The following is a 26,540-nucleotide window of genomic DNA, read 5'->3' as shown; positions in this document are numbered from 1 at the left end:
CAACTGCAGTTTATGGATAAAACATAACGGATAAGAAGTATTGAGCAATGACCAGTAAGTTAGAACTTGTTTTGTCACTAATTTCTCGTGGTATATTGTATCAAGCTTTTAAAATAGTTGGATGTGTGTTAGTGTTTCTTTTAATTACTGGTTAATAGTTCCCGGCACCAACATTCAGAAATAGTTCACAAAATTACATTTCATACGCTTACCCTCTTAAAGCTATGACAAACTCTTTTGGTGGCATCCCCTGACGACCAGGATGAAATTATTTTTGCTGAGGGATTTGTAGTCCTACTCCTTTTGCTGTGCCAACATTGACATTCAACCAGCCACATGGCGAGTTATTGCAGAGGGCAAAACTTGCCAGAAATCTAAACAAAGTCAGTAGTGTTTCTCTCCTTAAACCATCTCACCACGACTCCAGCAAGTGCCAAAGATGGCACAAGAGAAAGCTGGACTACCCACTCTGCTTCACCATCCCGTACAACCGCACGGCGGTTCTCAGGGAAGACAAGGCTCCTGAGGAGACAGATAAATGCCGACTTCATTATCCATACAGCAATACCAAGTCTTGTTTAACCTATGGTTCCAAGGTGACACAAAATGCAGAACAAAAGACAAGAAACCACATCTCAGTGGAATTAACTTTTATTGAGGGGAAAAAAGGTTTACATGTAGTTGTAGGTTTTCCCATCCATACTTGCAAAACTCCAAAAATGACTGGAAACAAAACTTGCTTAATCATTATTGCAATACCAAAAAGTTCGTGGGTTTTGTTGTTGTTTTTTTTTAAATGAACAGCAAATTATACAACTAATTGCTATGTTCAATAAATATTTTTTCTCCTGCACCGATTAAGGGGAAATATTCAGCCAAGCACAATAAAAACCCCAGGATTTTTACAGTTTTAACTTCAAATGTTATCCACTGTGTAGCAATCCAGAAACTTTATCTATAAAACACAGTCTTAATTTTGAGTGTACAAGGATCTATCTTCCCAGTCAGTCAAATACCAAATTTTGCTCTAGCTCAAATAGTCTACACTCAAAGCAACTACCTGACAAAAAAAAAAAACAACAAACAAACAAACAAAAAAACAACAAACCAAACTCTGGTTCATGACTATCTACGTAAATTTGTCATTACAGAAAAGGCTCGAAGTCGTTACTTGTTTATCAAAGTAATAGGTAAACATTTTAACAGAAAGATTAACAAGTTACTTGGAAATGCAGGTTTATATTAAAGTATCTGAGTGTGTATATTACATATGACATGCAAGCTTTAAAAATATCAACACTCTCTTCTGATTAGTCAGGAGTCCAATTGTTTTAAAAACAAAACAGGAATGACTTCCAAAACGTCTCAGCACTTTGGGTTCTCTATTTCATTTTGCTTAAGATGTTTTACTACACAAAAACTACAACAATTACAATATTTAAGAGTATTACAATAAGGAGGGATGGAAAACAGGAATACTTCAACTGAAAATATGTATATTCTAAATGAACCAAAGATTTGTAAAAGAGCTGGATGGAGGACAAGGAAGGGAGGATGGGAGGGAAAGCAGTAGGGAAGCTAAGATCTGAACTTTGTATTTAAAAATCACGTCCTCAACTGTAAGTGTTCTGATCTTCAGTAGCGCCCTAGGGAAAAAAAAAAAAAAGATGACACAATTACTATAAACTAATTGTACACACATCATCTCAGCTTTAATGTGCCCAGCTATTTTGCTTTCACATTCAGAATTCCCATTAATCGATTAATACTAGTAACAACAAGGTTTAAGCCAGCCAGATTCTATTTATTTGCTTGTATTTACTTACTTGGACTATAGGAACGGGATCTTGATCGTGATCGGTATCGACTATAATAAGGCGATGGCGATCGTCTCCTTTAAAGGAAATTAAAAAACCCAACAACACCCATTATGAAAGAAGCCTTATTCACATCACTTCTACAGAACAGAACCATTTCCTTAGCACTGAAAGGCTTGGCCTGCATGAATGATTTCAGCTATATTTGGCTCTGGCTTACAGTTATTTAACAAATGCTTTTATATTTCTCTATTTGATGTGTTTAAAACTGTAAGATATTGCCAGACAAAGAATTTAATAAACTGTCACTAGCCTTGCAAACACATGAAGTGCTTTTCCAGATGCCTACAATTCTTGTTGAGCAACGTTCTCTGAAACTAGATAACTTTCAAAATAGTGAGATAGTTGTGAGATGTCAAGCATTAAAAAATCCCATCTACAAATAACCCCTTTTTAAACAGCACTGCGTGCCAGCTGTCCCTGGTTCTATATACAGCATGGAAAAATGAGTTCCCTTTCTATCTGGCCGCTAAATTCATAGGCCACATGCTCTACCTCCTTCAGGTAGCAAAATTAACCCCTTGCCCAACTGGTTACTCTATAACCAAATTAGATAAACTGAAGATTATGACTACTTTAATCCCACAAAACCTAATGTAACGAGGCTCTAAGACATAGCAAACACGTATGCAGAATCTTGCTACAAACTGAATAACATTTTTTCTCACCTAACTTTTCAGTTTTTCCAACAAACCCACTGTTCCTACAGAAATACAATAACAATTAGGTACCTGTATCTGTAGTCATATTCTTCATATCTGTCATATCCTCTGTCATACCCCCTATCATAATATGAGTCACGGCGACGACCTGCTCCACCGCCACCACCTCCTCCACTGCTATTAGGCAAAAAGCAAAAAAATTACTTTAGGTTTCTGCTCTTCATCTTGATTTAAATTATTTAAAACCTTTTTTTAACTGTTATTGTAAATCAGACACTTAAGACTATGCCATGAAACAATCTAACAATGAAACATTTAAAGAAAAACACCTTCAAAAAACCCCAGAAAACCCACCAGGCACTTGAGCCTAATTCTCATCAAAATCAAAGGCAAATGGGCACCTTAGTATTTCAGCAAGGCAAGGGTGCATTACCTGACCGTGCTGAGTATGTATTTTTTAAAATTAACTCCTTCAGTGTTTTTTTTTTATAAAGATACAATAAACTACAGTACGATTTAATAGTATACGTGAACCACAGTAACGCATTCCTTATATGAATAACTTTGGGATAAAATACAAATGGCATATCTAAAATTTCAGAGAAGTATCTGTAGTTCTATTTCTTCAACCAGACTCCAAACATTCAGTTTAAATCCATTTTAGTCCTGTTACAGGAAATGGGTGAACTTCTTACTGTGTTGGCCTGCCCATGTAGATGCCTGGGGTGGGTGTATGTGCTCTCTTGGTGATGGAGTAGTCCACCCGAATCCTCCTGCCATCCAGCTCCATACCGTTTGCATGCTCCATTGCCTGTAGGAGAGACAAGGAACAGGGACATGAAACCTGCAACCTACTGGTAACTATGGAAGGCTATGTACAAAACACATTATTTTCCATCAGAAAAACAAGCCCTGAACTTGTTTTATTTAGACTGGTTACTAGTGCCCCACTGTGGCGAATGCCTCATCTCTGTCCCCTGGCCCGTTTGCCAGCAGTGTTACAGGACTGCACTGGGGTGCCGGAGTAACGTGACACGCAATCCCTTCTTAAGACAGCACGGTGCTAACCACTAACAAACACAGTCACTTTCCCTAGACTTTGTCTTCTAGCCATCAGAAAGGTAAACTGAAAGTCAAAACAGCTTTTTCTGAAAACTGCATCTTTTCTACCGCCGTCTCTGACCCAGAGGGGATGGGCGGATTCAAAAGCTGTGCAAAACAGTGGCTTCCTGTAGGGTGCATATGGCCGGATTACTGCTAGTCGGCTGCCATTTCATGCTCTCCCAGCCTCCTGCCATCTCCCTTACAAGGACCTACTCCAGCAGAGCTTAGTAAAATGGCGGGTTCAGCCTACATGGATACCTAATTACAACCTTCCTCCCCACTCACTCTCACAATAGCAGCTCGCGAAAGCCGTACACATAAGGGTCTGCGCTTGAGAAGCCTGTGCCTTCAGACCCGCCCGCAGCCCGTGCACACACTCACTGGGTGTTCTAGCCCCTGCTTCTCTAGTCTTTGAGAATCAATACAATGGCCTTTCACAAACTCAAAATCACAAAAATAGTTTTTCAGAGGAGCACAGCGTACTTTTTAGAATTATATTCATGCAACAGTAACTTAAAAAAAAAACCCACAACCTTAAGAATTTAAGAAACAGTTAATGCTGGACTTAAAAGCTATTAAAATTTGCAAAGCAAATTTTTTTTTTTGATCCTTTCATCACCTGCTCCAGGATCTCTGAAATACTAGTATACGCCACTTAGTTTGTGACACTAAGCACAGCACTTAACCCAATATACATTATTTTCATTTTTCATGTATGGAGAAGAGACACTGTTACCATCTTGAGTTAAAGACCACGATCACTTTGCTATTATTTAACTGTGAGGAACAATACACAACCTCAAAACATGAAAGTACCTCTAAGCAGAGCATTTTTTTTTGTTCCTTTTTTTTTTTTTTAAATAATGAAACAAACAACTATTCAGAAATGTAACTTTTTGCAGCTAACAAGAACCTTGTTGAATTAACATACAAGTTATAGAGGAGGAAACAAAAATCTGACACCACATGACTTAACTGTGATGTCCCCAAACTGGATCACTAACCTATTTAAGTACACTTAGCTTGTGTTTTAATAATGCTGTTTATATTGATACTATATCGCCACCTAGTGAGTGCTGTACCCATAGAAAAATATAACTACATTTAGCTAACAGCAAGGCACAGCCAAAGAGCATTTCAAGTCTTTCAACATACACTAAAGTATGTTTTGCGAATAAAACATGATCCTTCGGCTTTAGTTTCCTAGCCTTGAGAATTTTTTTTTTTTTTTAAAAAAAAAGGTCCTGTTCCACAAGGATGATCTAAATTAAATCAAATCTGTGCACACATCCTAGGAATGTATGTGTGCACAAACCTAAAAATGAAGGCTGCAAATAGGTGGCTGAAATATTAGCTTCATGATGAAAAGCATCTTTCTGGAAATGCAACAATATGCAAGTTATCTTGAAAGGTAAGGAATTTTCTGCTTCATGGCATTTTTATGTCATATCAGCAACTTGCAGAGTAATAAGCTTAACTGACAAGAAGCCACCTCAAATCTAGCACATCTGGTACATGTGTCTTATTTAGTTAAAAGAACAAACACCTCTTTAAGAGGAAGAGTTCTTTGACATAGGGAGCAGTACAGAGAGGAGCAATATACCAGCAAGACAGATGAAGAGTTAATTTTGAGACTTGATTGTTTTGGAAGCACCAAGAAATGTGTTACATTTCAGTGGATAAAGACTAGTTCATAGTTACCAGTCTGCATGAAACTCAGACACCCTGGTCACAATGTCTAATGACCTACCCAATATTAAAACTTTAATTTCCTTAGCTTTCAACAGCTGTCAGCAATAACTGCCAACTAAAAAATTTAAAATAATCTAAATCTTTAATAAATATTCAGACATTACAAAGCCTTTTACAGTTCTGACTGCATCCCCCAGATGCAGGAAAGCCAAAACCTTCAATAAGCCATTATCAATCCAGCAATAATTGATATTATGTATCACTCACGTTCAGTCATTAGCAACTGGAAATTCCTTCCAAAGATGTTTTCAAACTCTCTGCATCATTCTTAACATGCACATCTCAAGTCTTTGACACAAAGTACTTAAGTTGACATTATTAGCTAACTACTGCTGCAATATGACCAAAAGCCCTATTTGGAAACGTGGTTTCAGACAAGTGATACAACAGTATTTATTTTGTACAAAGGCTGTAAAAACATACTATTGATTCTAATTACTGACATTTTTGTGTTTTCCTTAAAGTTAAAACAGTTTACAATTGAATTTTGGATTTTGCAATTTTATTAGACTAGCATGTCATATTCAAAACAAATCTCAGTTCGCTTTTCTTGCTGCTTTTGAGCATGCATGAATGCTCCGTTAAAAACATTGAAATGTCAAAGGGAAAAAAAATTGTACATTCGCTCTAACAATGCAGAATACACTCTCAAATACTGTTTAAAAGATAGCAATGTATTTTTCAGACCATCAAATGAAACATTTTGAAAAGAAAAATCAAATTATATTGGGGTTTAAGACACACAATACCCTCTTAGGAGCCTTTAACTGTCAGCAGTCCATTTTTTATTTCAACCTGGATCTTGTTCCAAATATCTGAATGTTGTTAAAAGACTTGCATGGCTTTTGCAAGATGACAGTAAGGAAGCAAGTGAACAGGATTCCTATAGACATGTACTATTAATTTTGGTTGCAAATTCTAAGGAAAAATTGACTTTGTAGGCCAGAATACACATCTACATGTTTGCAGTCAGAAAACAGAGAATGAGGATTGGGAATGGCACAGGTAGCAGTTCAATCTTAGATTACAGTTTTAAACCTACAGCAGTCTAGCCAAAATAACAAAACTCCTTCAAATTATTACCTGTAAGGTGTGAGTTTGACAAAATAAGCCATTCCCAAACTACAGCATCACAGCCTCCAGCGGCTCAAAACAGTTAAGAGTAAAACAAGTTTGGAAACACTGAACTTTTAATTATATGCACAAACTTACACAGGTGACTGGTATTAGTTATGCAATCAAGAATTCACTGAAGGAAATGAAATAATCTTTCAGTCTGGGTAATGCTACAAAGAGCAGCTTGGAAACAATGTGGGAAATTTCTGCAACCTGCACTGTGGTCACTGGGGGAAGGGTGTGGGGAGGAAGCGGGAAGAAGGGAGGGAGAGAACTTGACTTGGCAGAGCTGATGTCACAGTCACTGTACATTTCTACTACGGAGTTCAAGATACCATTTGTATTGTACAAAGGATCATTAAGCCTTCATTTCAACTGCATCTAACTGCTTTGAATTATTTCAATAATGTGACATCACTGCGAAGTTAGTGACGTACAGACTGAATGCACTTGAATAGTCAAACATGAGCAATATACGTTGGGACTAATTTTGAAAATGTATTTTCATGATTTAAAAATAACTATATAAGATACTGTCTTTTTTTTGTTTGCTCTGGTTTTTGAGGGTTTCTTATTTGTTTTTTACCTGAAGTCCTTCCCATATTGTATTTAATGCCACCAATAAAAACATAATCTCCACTGTATCACAGGTACAGCACGGGATGAACAGATAACAGATTAGCTTTTCTCCCCTCAGTATACTGATATCACTAGTTCAGGTCTGGATTTAACGAGGACATCTGAAAGGACATTCTGAAAAAAGATTAAAAAAATCTAATGGGATGAAAAAAAGAAATTAAGGAACACAGCTTTTTACACTTACTGCAGTCTGCGAATTCAAGTGTCCATTTCACCTTTGAACAAGAGTCAATTTATATTCTCTAGTCCGAGGTTTTGTTTTTCAAAATATTATTAGAATACTCTCAATGATGATTTTTTTAATACATAATCTTCTGAGCTTAAATATATATTGATTAAATGTATTCTCTTTAAAGTATAAAGTATACTCTAAAGTATACTCTAAAGTATACTCTAAAGTATACTCTAAAGTATACTCTAAAGTATACTCTAAAGTATACTCTAAAGTATACTCTAAAGAGTTTCACAATCAAGAAATACAGGATTTTAGAAAACCAGAATGAGTAACTGGACAGGTTTCTGCAAGTATTAGCAATCTCATGGCATTTCAGTCTCCAGAAGTCTGCAACTTGTAATTCCAAACATCTGAGACCTTCTTGTGTTCTTTTCTGGTATATCCAGGGTCCCTTTTGATACCACAAACAATACTTAAAGCATTTCTTCAACAAGCTATGGGAGACATTTTGGTCAATAATGATGCTTCTAAGCTGGTCTGCTTGCACCACAGATTAAATGTCTTGCAAATTAAAATGATAAACCCTGTTATTATTCTGGTCTTTGGCAACTGAATTATGTTCATAGTTCAGTTTGTATAAAGTTTGTCTTGATTGCTAATGAACACTACTTCAGAAAATGGTTCTGAAAGATGGTCAAAACTGTAAAGAGCATATAACTAGCATCAGGAAACAGAGAATTCCATATTGCCAACAGCTGCTGTAGCTAATGCTTCTCAGATGAGTTCTTGCTACAGACACATAGTACATTCACAGCAGTCTCATTTTAAACAACAACTAATACTTCATATCCTGAGTTACTGAAAAGCTGGATAGTGGCATATGAAATCCCTGGTAACTGTAGTAAGAATCATCTCCCTAGAACAGCCAGCACTTTTACTCATAATCCTCTCAATTTGTTAACTCTGAGATAATCAATCCCCCCTCAACTTTTTTTTTTTCTCATCCTAGTACATAGAAGTTTGTGTTCCTCTAAACACACGAAGAAAATCCTAATGTGATGCGCAAGTGAATATGCTCTATAATTTAGTGAAAATATTGCAAAACTGCAATATTACAAGACTAGCTCAGTGCCAGCATTGCCAATACTGAGAACTATATAAGAAAGAATGCCAGTCTTGAGAAACAGGTCTTCAACAGATGTTTACAGATCTTGCCCTTTGCATAATGTTGCACATGTGGTTCTGAAGGCTTAGCAGAAGGGTGGCCAACATAAGACACTGCAACACACAAGGCAAAAAAGCAATACCCAGTATTACTTAGAAAAGTTTTTTTTTTTTAAAGGAAAACAACATAACTTCACAAAAAATGTAAACCCATAAGAGAGAATACCCTTTCTTCTAGAAAAAGGTAGATAATAACATAAGCTTTTCAAATAGGCTTTGAACAAGTACACCAAAAAGAACATTAGCACAGCAGAATCTCAGGTTTTCTGGACAAACAACCATCAATCCTCAACATTTATTGTCGGCTATCATGCTTCGAACTAAAGACAGTGTCCGTGAGCATCTTCAACATGGGTCAGAATGTAACAATCTAGTCAAGTGCTATCTTGCAAACACTAGACCATTGCAATAAAAGACATTTGATGGAAAAGGAATCTTCTGTCAGACCATAAAGTTTCGTCTCAATCTCAGTAGTTTCAAACAGAGCAGAAGAGATTCCACAAGAAATCTCCTTTAGAATGGATACATGCATCCAACATTTCTTTCCCAGTCCTGTTAAGGTGGAATGACTGAAGCTACTGTGATACTCTGACAGCTGCTCTACCTAGTAGTTATCAAAAGCTAAATCTCCGCTCGTCTTTATAACCAAGATGATCATAAACAGCTAACGAAAAGGCTGCTATGATGTCATAATCAATCTGAAGTCCTGAAAGTCTAAAACAGCTTAAGTGAAAATAAACTCTACTACTGACCCTTTGATATTTTTAGGACACTGCAAAGTATCACCTTTACGAAATGCTGTTTACATTGTCTATGGATTTCCACAACATCGAGCTCATTGACAATTCAAAATGTCTTTACCACCATATGGAACAAGAAACATTGCATCACTTGGGTTTCAGAATCTTGACACATAGCAACATTTTAACCAGCTCAATAACTGCTCCAATTTGTAAGAGTGGTAACCAGTGACTACAAAGATCCTGAGGGATTTCAGCTGCAACAGAATCCACACACTACTGATAGTGACCTATCTTAAATCAAGTTATGAAAGTTTAAACATAACTACTCACAATTATTTGGTGTCAAATTTTAATATTAACAGTGTTTCAGAGCATGGCAGCTGAGAGGCTTCCCTGTGTTACCTCTCTTGGAAGGACAATAGTGAAGATGATGGGAAATCCTCATTTTTCTGTAGAACTCTACACACATTTAATCCATCTATGACTGCTTTAAAAGGGCTGGAATGTAGTTCAACATCTCATTTAGAGTTTTATATTCTCTTTATTCAGATGCTTGGGGTGTTGCAGTTTTTGTTTTGTTTTTTTTTTTCTTTTGGTTTGTTTTTTTGTTTTTAAGAGGAAAGGTATTTACTCAGAACAAAAGCAATTCAAGTGTCATAGCTTTTGTGCATACCCGACTTTTCAGATTTGATCTATCTTCCCCACAAAGAATTACTTCATGTCCTTCAGTGTTCTACAGGGCCTGTAACAGAGTTTCACACTTATAGCTATATCCCTTTTTTCTACACTAGCGGCCACTTATTGCCATCTTCAAATCTGTCCTCAAGGCCCATGAAATCAGTCAAATAAACAAGTTTTTCTCCTGTCCTTTTTGCCAAAGTATTTCAGTTACATAAATTCCAAGTGTTGGGAGGTTTTGCATCCTTTCCACCTCTTCATGCACAAGCCCGTTAGGGAGAAAAAAATGGGTTTAATTACATTTCCAATTATTTCAGTTCCTGCTTAAGGTGCTCATCTTTATTTCTGTATTTCTGACTGCAAGTAATATCCCGTTTTTTTTCTTTGCATTCCAGTTTTGTAGTATCTGCCAAAACAGCTTTATACTAAACAAATTACTTCATGCTATTTACATGGAACATTTTAAGAAATGCATGGTGTCATGCATGACCATTGCCCATGGCAACTAGGAAAACCCCCTACTTCTAAAGCCACGTGAAGTTGTAAAATAGACAAGACTGGCACATGAATGTGACAAGAAATACTGGGCAAGTATTTTGGATGTTAAATGTTCTATACAACAGTTGCGTTTTCAAAACCCTACCAAACTCAGAGCGCAAAGAAATACAAGGCTGAAAGTTATAAGAGAGCACGCCACTAAAGATGGATATACAGCTATCCACCCCATTAACTCCTCTCTCAACCTGCCCAAGTGTAGTGGAAAAACACAGAAGGGACACTAAAGGAAGTTTTGTGTCCTTTTACTTACCCCTATAACCTGCAACAACCACACATATATACATCTACAAACCCTATTCTTCCCATAAACTGATTCTCTGTTGGATCACACCAGAAATCAGTCAAAGATCAGAACTGAGTCTAGTAAACAGAATCAAACAGCAAATCTGAAACATCTGCCCAAGGCTATTAATCCATAAACAAGATGCTTGAAGTCTGTGACTCAGTTTGCCCAAAAGAAGGAGATAATCCCACAGTGAAGGCTTAAAGAAAAAAAATGTTTTTAAAAGTAAAGATACATCTTCTTTTCAATAGCAATTTCATCTACAGATTTCAGTAAATGTAGTAAAGCTCACAGTATCCTTACACAGGTGAAAAAAGTACTGCTTACTGTGGTGAACCGTAATACAGGCTGCTGTTTATATTTTCTTTGATTCTTTCCTTACAGATCAATTATACTAACAACAACTCAGTCCAGCTGTAAACAGCTATCTGTATAACTAGCAAAGTCACTGACCAAGGCACAAATCAAGACAAACCCCACTATTTTTCAAATGCACGATGATATGCTTTTAGGGAAGGAAATGGAAAGTAAAGAGAAACTTCAGAATTTTGATCAATACAGAAAACTACTTTGAAAAGTTAACTTTCAAAATATTTCAAAAATACTAGGAGGCTTCTATGTCTGTCTAAAGGTTTACTTTCATTTTGAAGTAACAGACTAAAATCAAAGCACAATGCTCATTAGTGACTCAATACAGACAGCTCATGCTCAAAATTTGCCCAAGCATCTGAACATTGAACTAAAATGCTTCATCTGTTTAAAAGTGCCATGTTGTTTGAACAGAATATTTTAAATTAATCTCACTGTGAGAACCTGCTAGTGAATACACATGCAAAAATGTTTTTGTGGTTTTTTTGGGGTTTTTTTGGATTTTTTTTTTTTTTAACAGAGGTATTAATGGAGGCAATGCACACCTGTTAAAAGTAGTAAAGCATGAATTTACCTCTTTAGAATCGTCGATTCTCTCAAAATAAACGAAAGCAAATCCTCTTGATCGTCCAGTCCGTTGATCATAAACCACATTGACACCAGTCAAAGGTCCATAACGGGAAAAGACTTCACGCAAATCTCTCTCAGTAGTATACAAACTGAGACCAAACACTCCAAGACATGTATTAGGATCTGGATTAGCCTGGTAAGACAAACGTTCAACTCCAATTAAGTTTATAAAAAACAAGTTATACATTCTTATATCAACATTTCTCAATTATTAAAAATTTTTAATCTGAAGAAAACTAAACATAGTTTATTACAAAGCTTAACACTTCGTTATCATTCCAATTGTAAGATACTTTCACTACTTTAATGATTTTTATTTTAGAAAAAAAGAACCCATTTTATTAGTATTTCACAGTCGAATCACCAACAAGCTGCAGACATACAAGGCCGTGCTAAGAACAGGTCAGCCAGCCTGAACTCCCACCTTCAGCCTTTCTGCACGGTCACCACTGGCACTAAAGAGTGCACGCTGCCTCCAGCTGCACATGCTGAATGCATTTGAGCTCCTAAGCACAGACAGTTGAACTACAATTTAGCTTCTACCAAAACTTCCTCCCCCCTCAACACTTCCTATCCAACTATACTGAAGAGTCAATATTTACAGTTGAAAGTTTATCTCTTTCCCCTTGTAAACTGGATGATCACCTGCTTCTTTCATCTACACAGTAACAAGTGTTGAAGGCCAGTTCTGTGAAACTGTAATCCAAAAGCATGCACGCTTTTCTAGGCAAGACTCTGATTCTTTAACACGATGTGGGACACAGATCTACTTAATACATTTCACTTCAACTAAAGGAAGTCAAATATGAAATTATACAATTGTACAAGGTACAATTTCTCTATTAGGTTCGAAGTTTCTCTATGTGCCAGAGAGTTCATCTAATGCCAATTCCACTGTAAGAATTAATTTGATGAAAATTAATATTTGTTCAGTTAAGCTTCTGGCAGCTGTTATACTAGATGCAGCAATTTAAAACAGCAGCAGCAGGCATAGAGATTTAATGTTTCTGCTAAAATAATAACTGGAAGTTGATGCAGTTGTAATTTGTATTTCAGTTTCAGATTTTCAAAGCCACTGATGCACAGTATTTCGTGCCTCAGAGCTTGCCTTTCAGCCTTATTCAAAGAATGAACAGGTTTAGATCTTCTGTTGTGTTCTTTTCAGAGCTTTTGTTTAGGAATCCATTGTGAAAATAAGATGCACAAACTACTCATGTATTTGAACTTTCTTTACATTTGTCAAAGTTCAAACTTTTGTTTTAAGACATCAATCTTCTGCAATTCCTTATTATAGTTGAAGAGCATAACAAAAACTGGCAGTTTGTCATTTGAAAGTTTTAATTATACAGGTTTAGGTTTCTTTTTTACTCCATATTTCAATCTACCTGATAATTCAGTGGCATTAACAACTATACTCCTTTTATTACTGAAACTCTTGTGAGTCTAATGAAATGTCTCAGTCTTTTACATCATTGTTTGGACAAGTCCCTCCACACAGCACACATCAGTATTGTCCTTTTTTTTTATGTCCCCCTCACACTTACACCCTGTTACCTTTTCTGAGGCAAGAGAAGTACTGAGAATCAGTCTGCGTACCCAAGTGACAAGTGACAGTTACATCACCACTGAAGGACTACACTGACTGTGGAGGACTAAAAGACAGCTTTTTTATTAGGTTTTTGTATTGCCTCCCATCAAAGCAGTATGCAAGCTCTCTCTACAAGATCAGGAGTGGCAAAATTGCTACCAATTTTCCTGGTGTCTTTAGGACCTCGCTATTTAGGGGATTAAAATCTGGTTGATCTGAGTTTCATTTTGACACTACTAGAACTACTCCTTAGAATTAATGTGAAATTCACTGTGAAAACAAGTGTCATGTTTCACAGAGTCATTTCCAAGGCAAAAAGACTTCTTGACAGAGCAAAATATTCTAATATTTCCTGAAGTAGTAAAGTGGATTCGTTCATCTTTCACTAGGAAATCTGCTAATCCTTTTTAAGTTCAGTTATTCCTGCCAATTTTTCAAGACCTTAGATTCTTATTTACTACATCATGATTACATACTGGCAAGAATCCACAAGAAGTGTAACTATGAACGTTGCTTCACAACAGCTTAAGCCACTGTACGTTAGCACTGCTGTAGTCTTGCCCTTTTCCACACACTCTTGTCTACTCCCTCACATTGGTATTATCCGGTCCTGGTGAACTGCTTCACCAAGGTAAGCCTGCAAAAAATCTACACTCTTTTTGACAAGATTAGTAAAAGATTTGGAGAAACTAAACCAGATTAAAACTAAAAGGATCAGAAAAGTACCACGGTCCTCACCAAGGAAGAGGCAGACCTGTGTGTAACAGCACTCATTTAGATCAGCCTTAAGTGATGTGGAACCAGAAGCTAAGGCACTGAAACAGACTATAAAGAAGGGCATTGGGAGAAATCTCTCAGAATGACGTAAGATTACTATCTTAGATCTTGGTTGGTGTACCTATACTTCCTCCTGTGACACTTCTCATTTATATTTTGAGAGGCTTACTGTACATAAGTACATACTGTACATAAGTACATACATATGTACTGTACAGAACTGTAAATTTTTCTAGTCTATTAAGATTTACACATTAGCTAATAACACATGGGTTTATTTCTTCAAGGTAAACCAAATTAATTACTCGGAGGTATAAAATCACAAGCAACCTTCAACATAATATGCTGCATGTTATAAGCAAATAAACACTTGAGAATTTTCTTCTTTGGCTCCTCTAGTCAATCTCATCAATACTGTCAGGTTGCAAGCATGCACAGAAAAGGTCTTGTTTTTGTGAGGGATACATATATTTGGAACTGTAACAAAAAGACAGGCAATCAGAATGGTTCAACTTCTAGAGCAGATGGAAGCAGATGTCACCCTATCTGCACGTACTGACTTGCAATGGTATGGCTTTCAATGAATTTCTACAACTGCCCTGCCAGTTGCAGGCCCAAGAAATAAGTGTCCAGCTGTAAAGGACAGAGATTGCTTCCCCCCGACCCCAAATTCCCGTATCCTCCAGTGACAAGAACAGCAGGTCAAATTCAGCCTGCAGGTAACCTGGACTACACTGATGTAAGCAGTAATTGTTTTGTTGATACTCAGCACTGATGAACATGACATACTCTGCTGCCAGTGTGCCTTCTCCTGTTGGACATTGGAGAATGACTACGGCTCCTTCGACGACGGTATTCTGGTGTGTACGATCTGCTTCGAGAACGTCTCCTATGGGAATGAGAATGGGAATGGGATCTGGAACGAGTGTAACGTCTGTGCGAATGTCTTCTGGACCTGGATCTTCAACAAAGAGAAAGCTTTTAGTTAGGTCATATGCACATAATGTATTGAATTGTAAGCCTTACATTTCCTAGAGAAATTTTTTTTTAGAGGCTCTCTACAATTAAAATAGTTAAGTTTCTTCTACTTCGCACTTCTAAAGGTTGCACGGATCTCTAATAACCTGCTCGGCAGCATCGCTTCTAACTTTGTGAGAGTGGTTCTGGCATACAATGAGGATTATATTCACAACAGTTTTTGGGAAGTTCAAAGTTTAAACTTTTATCAGCTTGGCTGCACATGTAACTAACACTTGCACAATGATACAGGAACCAGATATGCTGCACTGTAAAACACTGTCTTGGATGAAAAATGGAAAGATCTAGCAGCACTACAGTGCTGCAGTATCTACAAATGAAGTTCACCTACGCTTGAAAATTATTCAAGACCAAAAAAAACCCTGTTTAACTCCTCCTTTCTTAGCAGACATCTGGCCAACAATAAGCTCAGTTTTAAACAGGCATCATTCCATCAAAGTTGCATGATTTCATATGAGCATTATATCCTAAAAACAGGTAGTTAGTCATCTGGCTAAACACTGCAAGAAAAGAAGCTATAACATTAGGCCAAACTTTGGGAATTCAGAGCACAGTAACTCTTTTTCAGCTGCCCTGGTATAAAGTGTATAAATAGGGAAGATGGATTACTGATCTCTCCAAGAACTGGGGAGGAAGAGGAACAACATAATACTAGGCAATTCTTCTCCCTGCTCCAGAGCTACAAATGCTGGTTTCTGGTGTCTCTCTCTCCACTGATGAAAGAAGGATTCAGTAGTTCTCCCCGTTTTTACCAGTATGATGGTACAAGGGAAGAGAGAAGATGGGTAGTATAAGCCAGGTAATATTTATGACACATTTAGAGAAAAAAAGACAGACATTCCTCCTCTGTTCTGAGCAAGTTCTCTCAGAACTGAGAACTATAAAACTTTGCCTCTGCACACAAATACTTGGGGTAGAAAAGGACAGAGAAGGACACGTGCAGCATCAAAAAATGAATTTAAATCCTAAAGCTCCCATAAATCAAGAAGCTATCCACGCCCACTTTAAGCTGTAGTTTTTTGGTTTTGTTTTTAAAGCCTAGATTTTGTTTTTAAAGCCTCCAATGAAGGAATGTCAAAAACTTCCCCAAGTAGCGTCTTCAACATTTCCAACAGTTACAGAGCTTACTCCTTTTATCTAACTCAGACTACCTTTGCTGGAGTTCTCACACAAGAGTTCCCCCCCAAAAGATTTTGGGGGAAGGAAGCAGGAGCTTTTACAGAATTGAGATGTAATCCCTTCTGAATTGAAATGCAATCCCTTCTCTCTCTTCTGGAACAGATAAGCCTAAAAATTTTAATTGTGATTTCTATATTACTTCCTCTATTTATATTACTTTCTCTGTTCACACCTATGCTTTATTAGTCATGGAATCTTTCCCCAACTTTGTCCACTTATATAAGCACTAACATGCAAATTAACATAGCCCTGTTAATATATCCCAGAAGGTTTGTAATTTTTACAACAAGGAGAAAAAAAAAAAAATCAATGTACCAAAAGAACAGGCATAAGCAGTAACGCTGAATTAACATGAATAACTTCGTGGGCATACCTTGATTTTGATCTTGACCTAGAGTGCGATTCAGAATGTTTGGAAGCCCTCGATGGACTGCGAGATCCTGACCTGCTCTCCGATTTTACACGAGCAGGACTCCCAGCTGGAGATTTTGACTGGGAGCGAGACTCCTAACAAAAAAGACAGTATTAAAAATGGTATTGGCTGTATAAATGCCTAACTCCTAACATTTAAAGTACAGTAATTCTATTATATTGATTGCTCCTGAAAAACAAATGGTTAGGCAATACCCTCCAAAACAAATTTCATTTTGCTAACCCACTGTTAATATTGTATGCTTTCCTCAAATAGGTCCCTGCTTGAACCAGATCACCAATTCTCTATTAACTAAGTAATCATGCAAATTCATCTACAACTTGATCATACAGACACTGGAACATAAACCATACATTTACTTAACCTAGGACCCATTCATTCTTCCAGATTCTTTTAATTCTACTTCACTCTTGCTTTCTACTTTTCTTCATTCTTCATTGAGTTTTTCATTTTTCATACTTCGTGTATTCTTCCCCAATTCAAACAATTCATTATAGCCTTAAAAAAATATTCAAGTGCTTCTATCTGACCAATCTTCTGTTCAATTTTTTCCCCCATTCAATTTTAATTTTCTGATCTTTAATACTTTTCATTAGCCTTCTTTTATCTTGATTTATCTTCCACATTCTTGGAAAAAACTCTTCAATTTCTTCACGAACATTAACCTTAATGGAAAAAGAACATTTAGTATATTTAAGCACGTGGGGATTATAAAACTCTGCTGGAGTTCAGATGTTATCTACCAAATTGAAAAGCCAGCAGGTAAAGTGCAAGAAACTATTTTATAAAACAACTTTTTTAAAAAAAAAATATCTTTAAAACTGTATAAGTGTCTATGTTCTAACAATGAGCTTACTGAGTTCTCAGTGTTTTACTGTATTTTCAAAGCTACCCTCCTCCCCTTTCAGATTTTTTGTAAGATACATAGATACACTAAAAACTAATTAGCACAAATATATTAAAGTATTGATATCAATAACTGTGATTTCCCCCCTAAAATAATAACTATGTACTTCTCAGTATCGAATATCCCAAATTCTACTCCTACACATTATTACTAAGACACTCTCAGTTCAACAGAATGGCCAAAGATTTCCAGTCAAAACCTATCTATGCACATACTTACTCGCATAATACATGCACATAGATATATGCAACGAAAATTCTTTTTCTTCCTACTTTTTCTTCCTCATTGTTAATCCTGTTTTCCTTGCATACAACTTAATCCATATAAAACAAGATGTATAATAGTACAGTTCAAAGCAATCCAATAAAAGTAAAGACAGGAGGGTTTTTTTCTTGCATGGTAATGCACACAAGAGAAAAACTAGGAAAACAAGCAAACAAAGAGCAGGTTAGGATTTCCTCACATTTTACAGCGTACAACATTTCTAGGGAGCTCAGCTATAAACCCCCCCTACAGAATAGTATGCTATATACATCTATAACTTCACAAAATGTGTGCAAAATTCTAATATAAAAAATGCATAGCAAGTTCCCCTCCCATAGGTGTTTCATTTCTCCTCCTGCCTGTCCTCACAATATTTTTTCGATTTATTTCTTACTCTGCCTATGTCCAGATTTGCATTTTCTTTTGTACTTAAATTCTTCAGTACTTTGGGCTGAAGTTCTTTACAAAGGATGCTGTCCTCATATTTCAAGACAATAAATCCACCAGAAATGGAACCTGAGAGACTCCTTACTAACAAGTATTACAGCTACACTATCTTTCCCCTTTACCTCAATAAAAAAGGACAAGGGACACATGAAGAATGTCACCTATTGGGATGACAGGCCTGCCAAGCTTATCAATGAAGGCCAGATTCAAAGCTCAGCTTGTGACACGTGGACCATGTAATCAGGTCTGCATTACAGGTTACCCTTATTAAGGTGGCTATCTGCTGATCTAGCTACATGACTTTCACTGAAATAAAAGGATGTACGTGCACTTAAATATTACCAAATTCTATTTGGCGTTTTTATTTTTACATTTGAAATCCACTGTTCACTATAAAAAAATACGTTTCCTTTTAGAACCACTAACATGCTTTTTAATCACCTCGCCTCTGTTTTTGTACTCTTCATTGTTTGATAGCCTCCTTAATTCTTCCCTTTACACTTCATCCCCTGCAACAATTTCCAATTTCTCTGGGAATAATTTCCACTTCCCTCCCTAGTAAAAGTGATCAGCAATATAGAAAACCATTTAATATGACATCATTCAGATTTAGAAAACATCCTTCAATAAAAAGACAAAGAATTCACCCTCCTCAGTCACTCCTTCATGAGGATACTGTGTTGTCCATACTTTTTATATTTGAAAGATTAATGCTTGAACAACAAGAACTTTGGAAACGTGAACAAAACAAAACAAAAAACCCAAACCAAAAAACAGATACTGCACAATCCATAAGTGTTGGGAGGTGCCAAAAATACCAAGGACCCAATCACTCCTATACAATGTAAAAGTTAAGTGTCCTTATCTATTCAACTGAAGCATCTTATGACACCACCCACAGAGTTTCTAACAGCATCAGTTATGACAACGAATCTGTATTAAGTTGCCAAAAGCAAATGCTACATCATTTCATGTAGGTCAAGTCCTTTTGGAACTACCTCTTGAAGCCCTTTAGGTGTTGCACTCACAAACATACAACTTTAAAACTGGAGTGACAGAGGTGACAGCACACGTTCTTACACATTTCAAACTTCCTCAAACAAAGTAACTGTAGATGTAAACTGCAGCTAAAGAAAGATTACCTGTTAGCAGTTGCATACTGTCTCTGTCATTGGCAGGCAATTACATCTCATCTTCTGATGCAACATAGATCACCTAGTTATATCTCCTACAGTGCTTCAAAAGGAGAGACTAAGGGAATCACAATAATCTGCAAGAGTTTAAGGACTTAAGGATGACGCTGAAAAAGTACCTAGTAAGATTTATATCAGCAAGACTACAGGTAGGGATTAAGAGATTCAGAGCTTCAAGGAGTCAAAGGGAGATTTTTGAAGAATTTTCCTACTCTGCTTCCTACTATAAGGAAATAATTAGCAAGCTATATCTTAAGTCTATATCACAGACCAACCCAATTGTTCTGCATAAACAATTCATATCCATTCTGCAATATGAACGAGAAAATTAAATAGTTAACATTCATTCTTAGTATGCTTTCTGCAACAAGGGAAAATAGACACCTCTATTATCCAAAGCATTCAAATCTCTCAATTCTGTACTAGTCTTTAAGCAACCTATACATTCTGATCTTAGCTCCATCGTTATCACAGAAATTGATTTACCTGCTGCTTAAGAGAGAAAAGACTAAAGTTCCTCTCTGGATCCTCAACATTTTCTTATCTTTCTGTTCTAAAGATCCTCAGTCATTTAAGGGCCACAGATAAGACTGTGTTTCTTAAACTCAGCTTCTCATCCCACAACTATCTTACAAAACAGTATGTATTTTAATGCCTTCAGCTTTATTATGCAACTGTCCAGTCACTACTTTCACCCTTACAAACTTACAGGCAGATACTCACTGTGACCATGTCAAACTATCTGTCACTACAGCCTGTAGGAAGAGAGTCAGCTAACTTTCTAATATTCTCCAAATCAGATTTCCCTTTCAAAACAAATACTACATCTGTCAATAACACTTTTCCCAGGGCAAAACTAAAAAACAAACAAAAACCCACCTAAAATAATAATTACAAAAATCTCAGTTGTAACAGCGTGCTTCCTCAGAATAAGATGTGGTGGCTTCCTCAAGTACATACCAGGGAATGGGATTAATGATTCACCAAGAAGTGGAACTTGGAGCCAAAGAAATTACTGTAGGTAAACACAAAATCTAAAGACTGCAGCTTCAGTTACTGATTCTCTGGATAAGAAGATGCACAGCTAGAAGCATTTAAAGAGAGCACTGACGAGTATTTTTCATCCTTTCTATGTTCTCTCTTCTCAGAAAGAACAAGACGAAACAAAGTGGTATGGGAAAGGATATCCCCCACCCCCCATTATTATCTCATGATCACATAAACCCAGTCATTGAACAACTATCAACGACTTTAGATGATCCAGCTGAGCAAGATGTCTGTCATGTCAATGCATTTCATCCATACTGGTACAACTGTTTAAACCATATAACTGATGCAGGTTGTAGCTACTGTTTATCTTCCTCACATCCTTCAAAAGAAATGCTACTTTCCCATATAATTGTTATTTTAAAAGCATTCAAAACACTTCTATGTAAAGCAGAATTGCAAAAGTCTTTTAGAAGTATTCTTTCAATTTTCCACCTATCATGAGAGGGTATGATAAAGAACATGGGGGGATGGACAAAATTGTTCTTTCTTTTACACCACTCTTCTCTCCTGAACTTCTGTCATGCCTTACTTCACCTCACACCTTGCCATTTCAGAGCATGACAGAAAGGCTATCAAAATTTAAAGCGAGACACTAAATAAGAACCAAGTAAGCTTAAGTTAGGCTTTCTATAGCAAAGTATGTGAAGAGAAATGGGAAGAAAAAAAATCATTAAATCACACAGAAGTTTCAGCTGAAATTAATTTCACCTTGTTAAGAAGAAATACACATGGGGTGAAAAAAAGGACAGGACAACAAGTAGTCTAGCAATACCATTAAGCCAGCAAAATGATAATTCAGACTTTACAAAAATCCTACTACAAACTCCTGTCCAAACTCAAAAAAATAAACTAAGTCCAACTTTATGAGGGGACAGAAAAATATAAGCAGTCAAAAAAACCAGAAATTTAGCAGCAACCTACATTCACTGGATAAAACTGTCAATTTATTGACATCTCATTTGAGAAAGGCCAAGATTACATTTTAACCACTGTTTTGACAGGAATATACCAACTTTCCCTAAAACTCACAAGAGAAGCTAAATAATTTTTGCTTCATACTATGTTCTGTCACTCTATAACTAAAAATAAAACTGATCCCTTAATTAGCTGTTCTTCTATAAATATTTCAATAGTATACATAATAAGCTTCTGTATAAAAAGCAACTCATAAGTTGTGCTATCTTGAGGACATGTATATTTTAAAAGTTAACAACATCAGCAAACTTTACGCATTTCTCAATGATATTGCTCTGACTAGAAGAAAAAAAAAAAGGAAAAAAGGGACGAGGAAGCTTCAGCAATAAACTTTTAAAAATTACAAGTTAACCTCACTGAGGCGTGAAAACGTGCCTCTTCAGAGAGGGTTCTGTAGTCACTCCTTTATCACATATGGAAGATAGGAAACGGAATTTGTTTTCAAAAAGAGCAGTCTTCCCAGCTGATGTGGTCCAGAACAATCTAGAATTTATTAAACTTAAGAAAAAAACTGACTTCTAGAAAAAGTCTCCTATCCCACACTGGTCATTAGAAACTACATGGTGATCACAGCACTCTCCAAGCCAACGCAGAACTCCTGAGCATAAGCAGACCGTCATGTCTGCATTTCCAAATGTATGGAAAGCAATGTGCCTCCCTTTCTAGAGAAGTGGCAGATCGCCACTACAGGACAGGTTGAATACAACAGCTAAACAGACCTCCCCCCCGCCCCCCCCCCCCCCGTTATTCCCCCCCCCAACAATAATCTCAACATTGATCAGATTTAGGTAATTAACATTAAAACACACATGAAATTAAGTATTTTGCATATAACCTTCATGAAGCCAAGACACATTCACAGTTAAGCTAATCCAAAAGCCGCTTGCATACATATGAATTATGCGTACTTCCTTCAACAAGATGGCTCACATGCAAAATCATATATTTCTTTGAGTGCTTTATTAGACTGAGATCACTGTGAACTTCTGCACAGAGCAGGAAGAGGCATCTCATTACAATGAAGGAAGACAACCAACGTGGAGTTCTAAAATGGAGTGCTATCTTTGTTCTGATAAAAAGTTTTACCTATTTAGACAAACAGCACATTAATATTGGCAGAAAACTACTAAACTTTTAAGCTTACAGAAATCAAACATTATCAGGGGCTCAAAAAAAACCAAACAACCCTAATCAAAGTTTCAAGTGGAGCTTCTGAAGTGCAGGTTTTTTCGGACTCCAACTTGTTTGCTGCTCTGGGAAACATTTTAATAAAGCTGTATCACAGAACGCGCACCCAATGAACAATCTGTTTTTAAAAATAACAACAAATATGAAAGGAAATAAGAGTTGCCTGTCATCTGGCAACAATGACAGCAATAAAAGATAAAAAGCCTCATTTGTCTAGCCTGCTCACTAAGAACATTCAATGGTGATAAAATCCTATGACTTTTCCAAAAGTCAAGCCACTGGATAAGAAGCATGACTTAAAAATCTATTTTTCTTTTTAATGTCCATAAACTTAGTTCTAGCACATCCGCTATATTTCTAATTCTTCTGTCAATTTCTTTCCATTAAATCACCGTGCTTGCTTGAGAGGGGAGATTTCTTCTGTTCAATCAGCCACATTCTTAATACATAACTTGCTTAAGTTGAAACAAAATGACACAAAAACAGAGCAGATGTTAATTAGTCTGAACATATTTGATTAACATTTGCTTTAAAAAAAGTCAATAAAGAAATGAGTGAGCTCAAGAATTAAAAAAACCCCAAACTCTACAATGTCTACAATGGTTTTACCCAACACTTTAGAAATGCAAGTTTTTAAATAGCGCATATTATGCAATCTCATTGGAAAGTTATTTCCATGATTATAATAAATTTCCTCTTCAAATTAATAAATATTATGTTTTAAAATCATAAATTAGAGACAAAACATATACATAGACAGTATCTTACTGCTGCTAAAAAAAGCTTTTTTTTTTTAAAAAAGTAAAATTCCTGATCATATTGTGGGAAAATTAAAAAATTTAACTGAATTATCATTATTTATACATGAACATTTTTTCTTCATAAAGTAAGCAGCAAAACAGGAGAACACTTTCTAATTAATCTCTCTTTATGGCAAAGCTTCATATGTATCAACAAGCACCTTCATCTTGGTATCAGACTTCATCAGTACTAGCAAGAACCTTCACTTAAGTGCTTTTGGGACAACATGCATCTACACTGATAGAATATAAAAGGACTTAAACTAAACTCCCTTACTCCTTTAGTATTTAAACTTAAGTGGGGGAGAACTGAAAAGGTACTCAGAATTCTTATTTGTGGCAATTTCCAGGAAAGCAGGTCCTTTACAAACTTTTTTTACAGTTTCTGCAGTTCTTTTTCCCATTGAAAACTTATGCCATACTCACTCAGTTCCACGTGCCTGCATACAGCAAACTGAAGCACCAGGACATTTGGTGCGTAATAGAGTTCTATCCAATTAGGAATAGCAGACTAAACACTAAAGCCCCAAAGTTACACATGCTTAATTTTATGCCTGTGAGCACTTTCAGCAAAAAAGAAATATAAAATGTTATAGCCTGAAATATCATTTCTTATTTCAAGTATTTTAGTTGCATCAACAACAAAAAAAGTATTACTGAAGAAAAAAGGAACTGCTTACAAGTGTTCTTCATTAGTAGAACAAAACCCCAAAACTATAAATGAATCAAGTACCTGCCATTATGTTCAGTTATAAAAAAATACCAGTAGACAAGACACTGCCACGTGCCAGACTGATTGAGAAATTCCAGTGTTATGGAGACAAAAGAATAGAAGTTTTCTAAATGAAGACTCAACACAGTCACAGCTCTTTCCAACAGGTAAATTTTCCACCACAAAAAAAGAAAAAAAAAAGCCAACTAAGAAGTAGCAGTCACAGAAACTGCTACGTAGGACTTTTCGGACTTCACATACTCTCGAAATGTTATTTTACTTCTACATTTGGCAGAAGGTGTGCAGAAATACTGAAACCACACAGCTCTATCAGCTCTGTAACACAAACAACAGATCCATCAAGGAACTTAAATGTTCTGTGGCTGAACCTAAGATAAATATTTCCTAACAATAAACCACAGTAGGAATACAGACAAGAAAATAATTTTTAAAAACATAAATCTTACTGTAAAATGGGAGATTGAAGTAAAAATTTAGAAAAAAAGAACAACAAAGCATACTTGTTGCTCAGCTTTCTCAGACTTAGTTGGTGTTCCCTTCAGAGATTAGTTTATTTACCTGAAAAGAGCTTAGCTATATAGCCATCTTTGTCCAAGCAATCAACACAAGAACAGATTTTGTTTACCTCACCTGAGGAACCAGCAGCAGTCACTGCACAGCCAGGTACAGCACTCTCAGCCTAGGGAATGTGGTTGTTTTTTTTTTACTAATGCTACAAAAGGGTAACAATATTCGTGTAAAAATAATTATTGGAATATGACACTGCTCTTCCAAAATTTCATTGCTTGTTTCCCCGGGCAGTAATCCTATATAGCTGCAAAGCTGCTGTCACTGGTTCATCAGAGAAAGTCACCAAAAGGATGCTCAGGTGTTCCTCTAAAGGATCTCTTTAAGAGTGAACAAAAAAAAAACTCCTCTGCAAAATTAAAAAGAGTAAATAGTGATGGAGTGAGGACAAAGCACACATTTCATTCCTGTTTCAAGCAGCTTCTAATTCCTGCTTGCCCTGATCGTCACTAAGAAGAAAAAAAAAAAAAAACACAACATTGAAAATGGAAGGGTCCAATCATACGTGTATGTGAAACACCGCAGCAATCGGAGGGAAGAGAGAAGAAACAGGCCTAACAAGGTTACAAAACCACAGCAGCTTGTTGAGAGAAAGTCTTCAGCTGCGTGATCAGTGAGTTTCAACGGTTTAACAACGAAGGCCATACCTCCCCGATGGCTTCGGGAAGCCTGGCCCCCAGAAGATCCCGTTTACGGGCCAGCAGCCAGGAGAGGCAGCGCACCTCTCACAAAAGGACCCGCTCCCTCCGCTTTTACGCGGGCGGAGGCCTCGGCTACACCGCGCGGGACCGCGCTCCCCCAGCCGCGACCGGGAGACAGGCACTGCCCGCAGGCAGAGGCGGGACGGGGAAGGGCAAGGACCCCGAAGCCCTAGACCCGGCAGAACAACAGAGGGCCGGGACAACAGGGCGGCTCGGGATCACGGGGAGGAAAGAAAATAGAGAAGCGGGAGGAAACACCGGGCTACAGCAGCGCTCTAAGCCCCGTTCTTAGAGAAAAAAACAGCGCTAGCAGGGTGGAGGCGAACCCGCAGCTCCAGAGCTCAGGGCCCGCACCCCGACGGAGGGGGATGGGGACGGAGAGACGTGACGGCAGAAGGAAGCGTGTGAGGGGTAAGACAGCAGAGCTCAGCCCCGCGCTGGGCCAGTTCCTCAGCGCCGGGCCGGCAAAAAAATGGAGGGAGACAGGGGGAGGAGAGGGACGCGAGTCGCCCACGGCCCAGTCAAGACTCAGGCGCCCGAAGAAGCCATTTTAGAGACAAGCTGCGTTGCCCCCACCCCTACGGGCCGGAGGAAGAGGAGCGCCCCCACCCACCTTCCCCGGGCCAGGCCACCCCCTCTCAGCACTGCCCGGGTAGGGACGGCCACTCACCCTCCCCTCGAAGTTGTTCTCCTCCACGTCGCTCATGTCGGCAGAGTCCTGGCCACGGGGCTGGGCGAAGGGGGACGCTAGTCCCGAGCAGCAACGGCACCCACGACCACTACTGCTATTAGAGGTGCTGTTATTGTTATCGCGACCGGCACCACCGCCACCTCCCTCCCGCCAGAGCCTCCCCAACCGTCTCCCGCAGCAGCGCAAAATGGCGCCTCCG

At 37.5% G+C, this 26,540-nt stretch overlaps 1 protein-coding gene across 2 annotated transcripts; it reads right to left on the bottom strand.

Annotated features, from left to right (window-relative positions):
• Window positions 1-635: 635 nt before the first annotated feature.
• Window positions 636-26,540, bottom strand: TRA2A (transformer 2 alpha homolog). 2 transcript variants are annotated; one of them, XM_087773143.1, is made up of 8 exons: window positions 26,321-26,540; window positions 16,766-16,899; window positions 14,965-15,064; window positions 11,755-11,943; window positions 3,235-3,350; window positions 2,609-2,716; window positions 1,827-1,894; window positions 636-1,646 (listed from the first exon to the last, which is right to left on the bottom strand). In XM_087773143.1, exons 1-8 carry the CDS (start codon window positions 26,354-26,356, stop codon window positions 1,636-1,638), a joined length of 762 nt encoding a protein of 253 aa, XP_087629269.1. In that variant the 5' UTR covers window positions 26,357-26,540; the 3' UTR covers window positions 636-1,635. The 2 variants fall into 2 exon arrangements, with proteins under 2 accessions (XP_087629269.1, XP_009464786.1); XM_009466511.2 differs by having other exon boundaries at window positions 14,965-15,136; window positions 26,321-26,534.

Source organism: Nipponia nippon, unplaced genomic scaffold, assembly GCF_047370975.1.
Source record: "Nipponia nippon isolate SJK-2023a ecotype South Korea unplaced genomic scaffold, ASM4737097v1 scaffold_1, whole genome shotgun sequence".
Lineage (NCBI taxonomy): Eukaryota > Metazoa > Chordata > Aves > Pelecaniformes > Threskiornithidae > Nipponia > Nipponia nippon.
The sequence above is the reverse complement of the archived record's forward strand: the minus strand, read 5'-3'. Positions and strand labels throughout refer to the sequence as shown.

Bases quoted from the DNA above. Each gene is read 5' to 3' on its own strand.
- TRA2A (XM_009466511.2), bottom strand. From the start codon at position 26,356: ATGAGCGACGTGGAGGAGAACAACTTCGAGGGGAGG. The intron at 16,900-26,320 runs GTGAGTGGCCGT...CTTTTTTGTTAG, and splicing joins AGAACAACTTCGAGGGGAGG to GAGTCTCGCTCCCAGTCAAA. The intron at 15,137-16,765 runs GTATGCCCACGA...TCTTTGTTGAAG, and splicing joins AGGTCAAGATCAAAATCAAG to ATCCAGGTCCAGAAGACATT.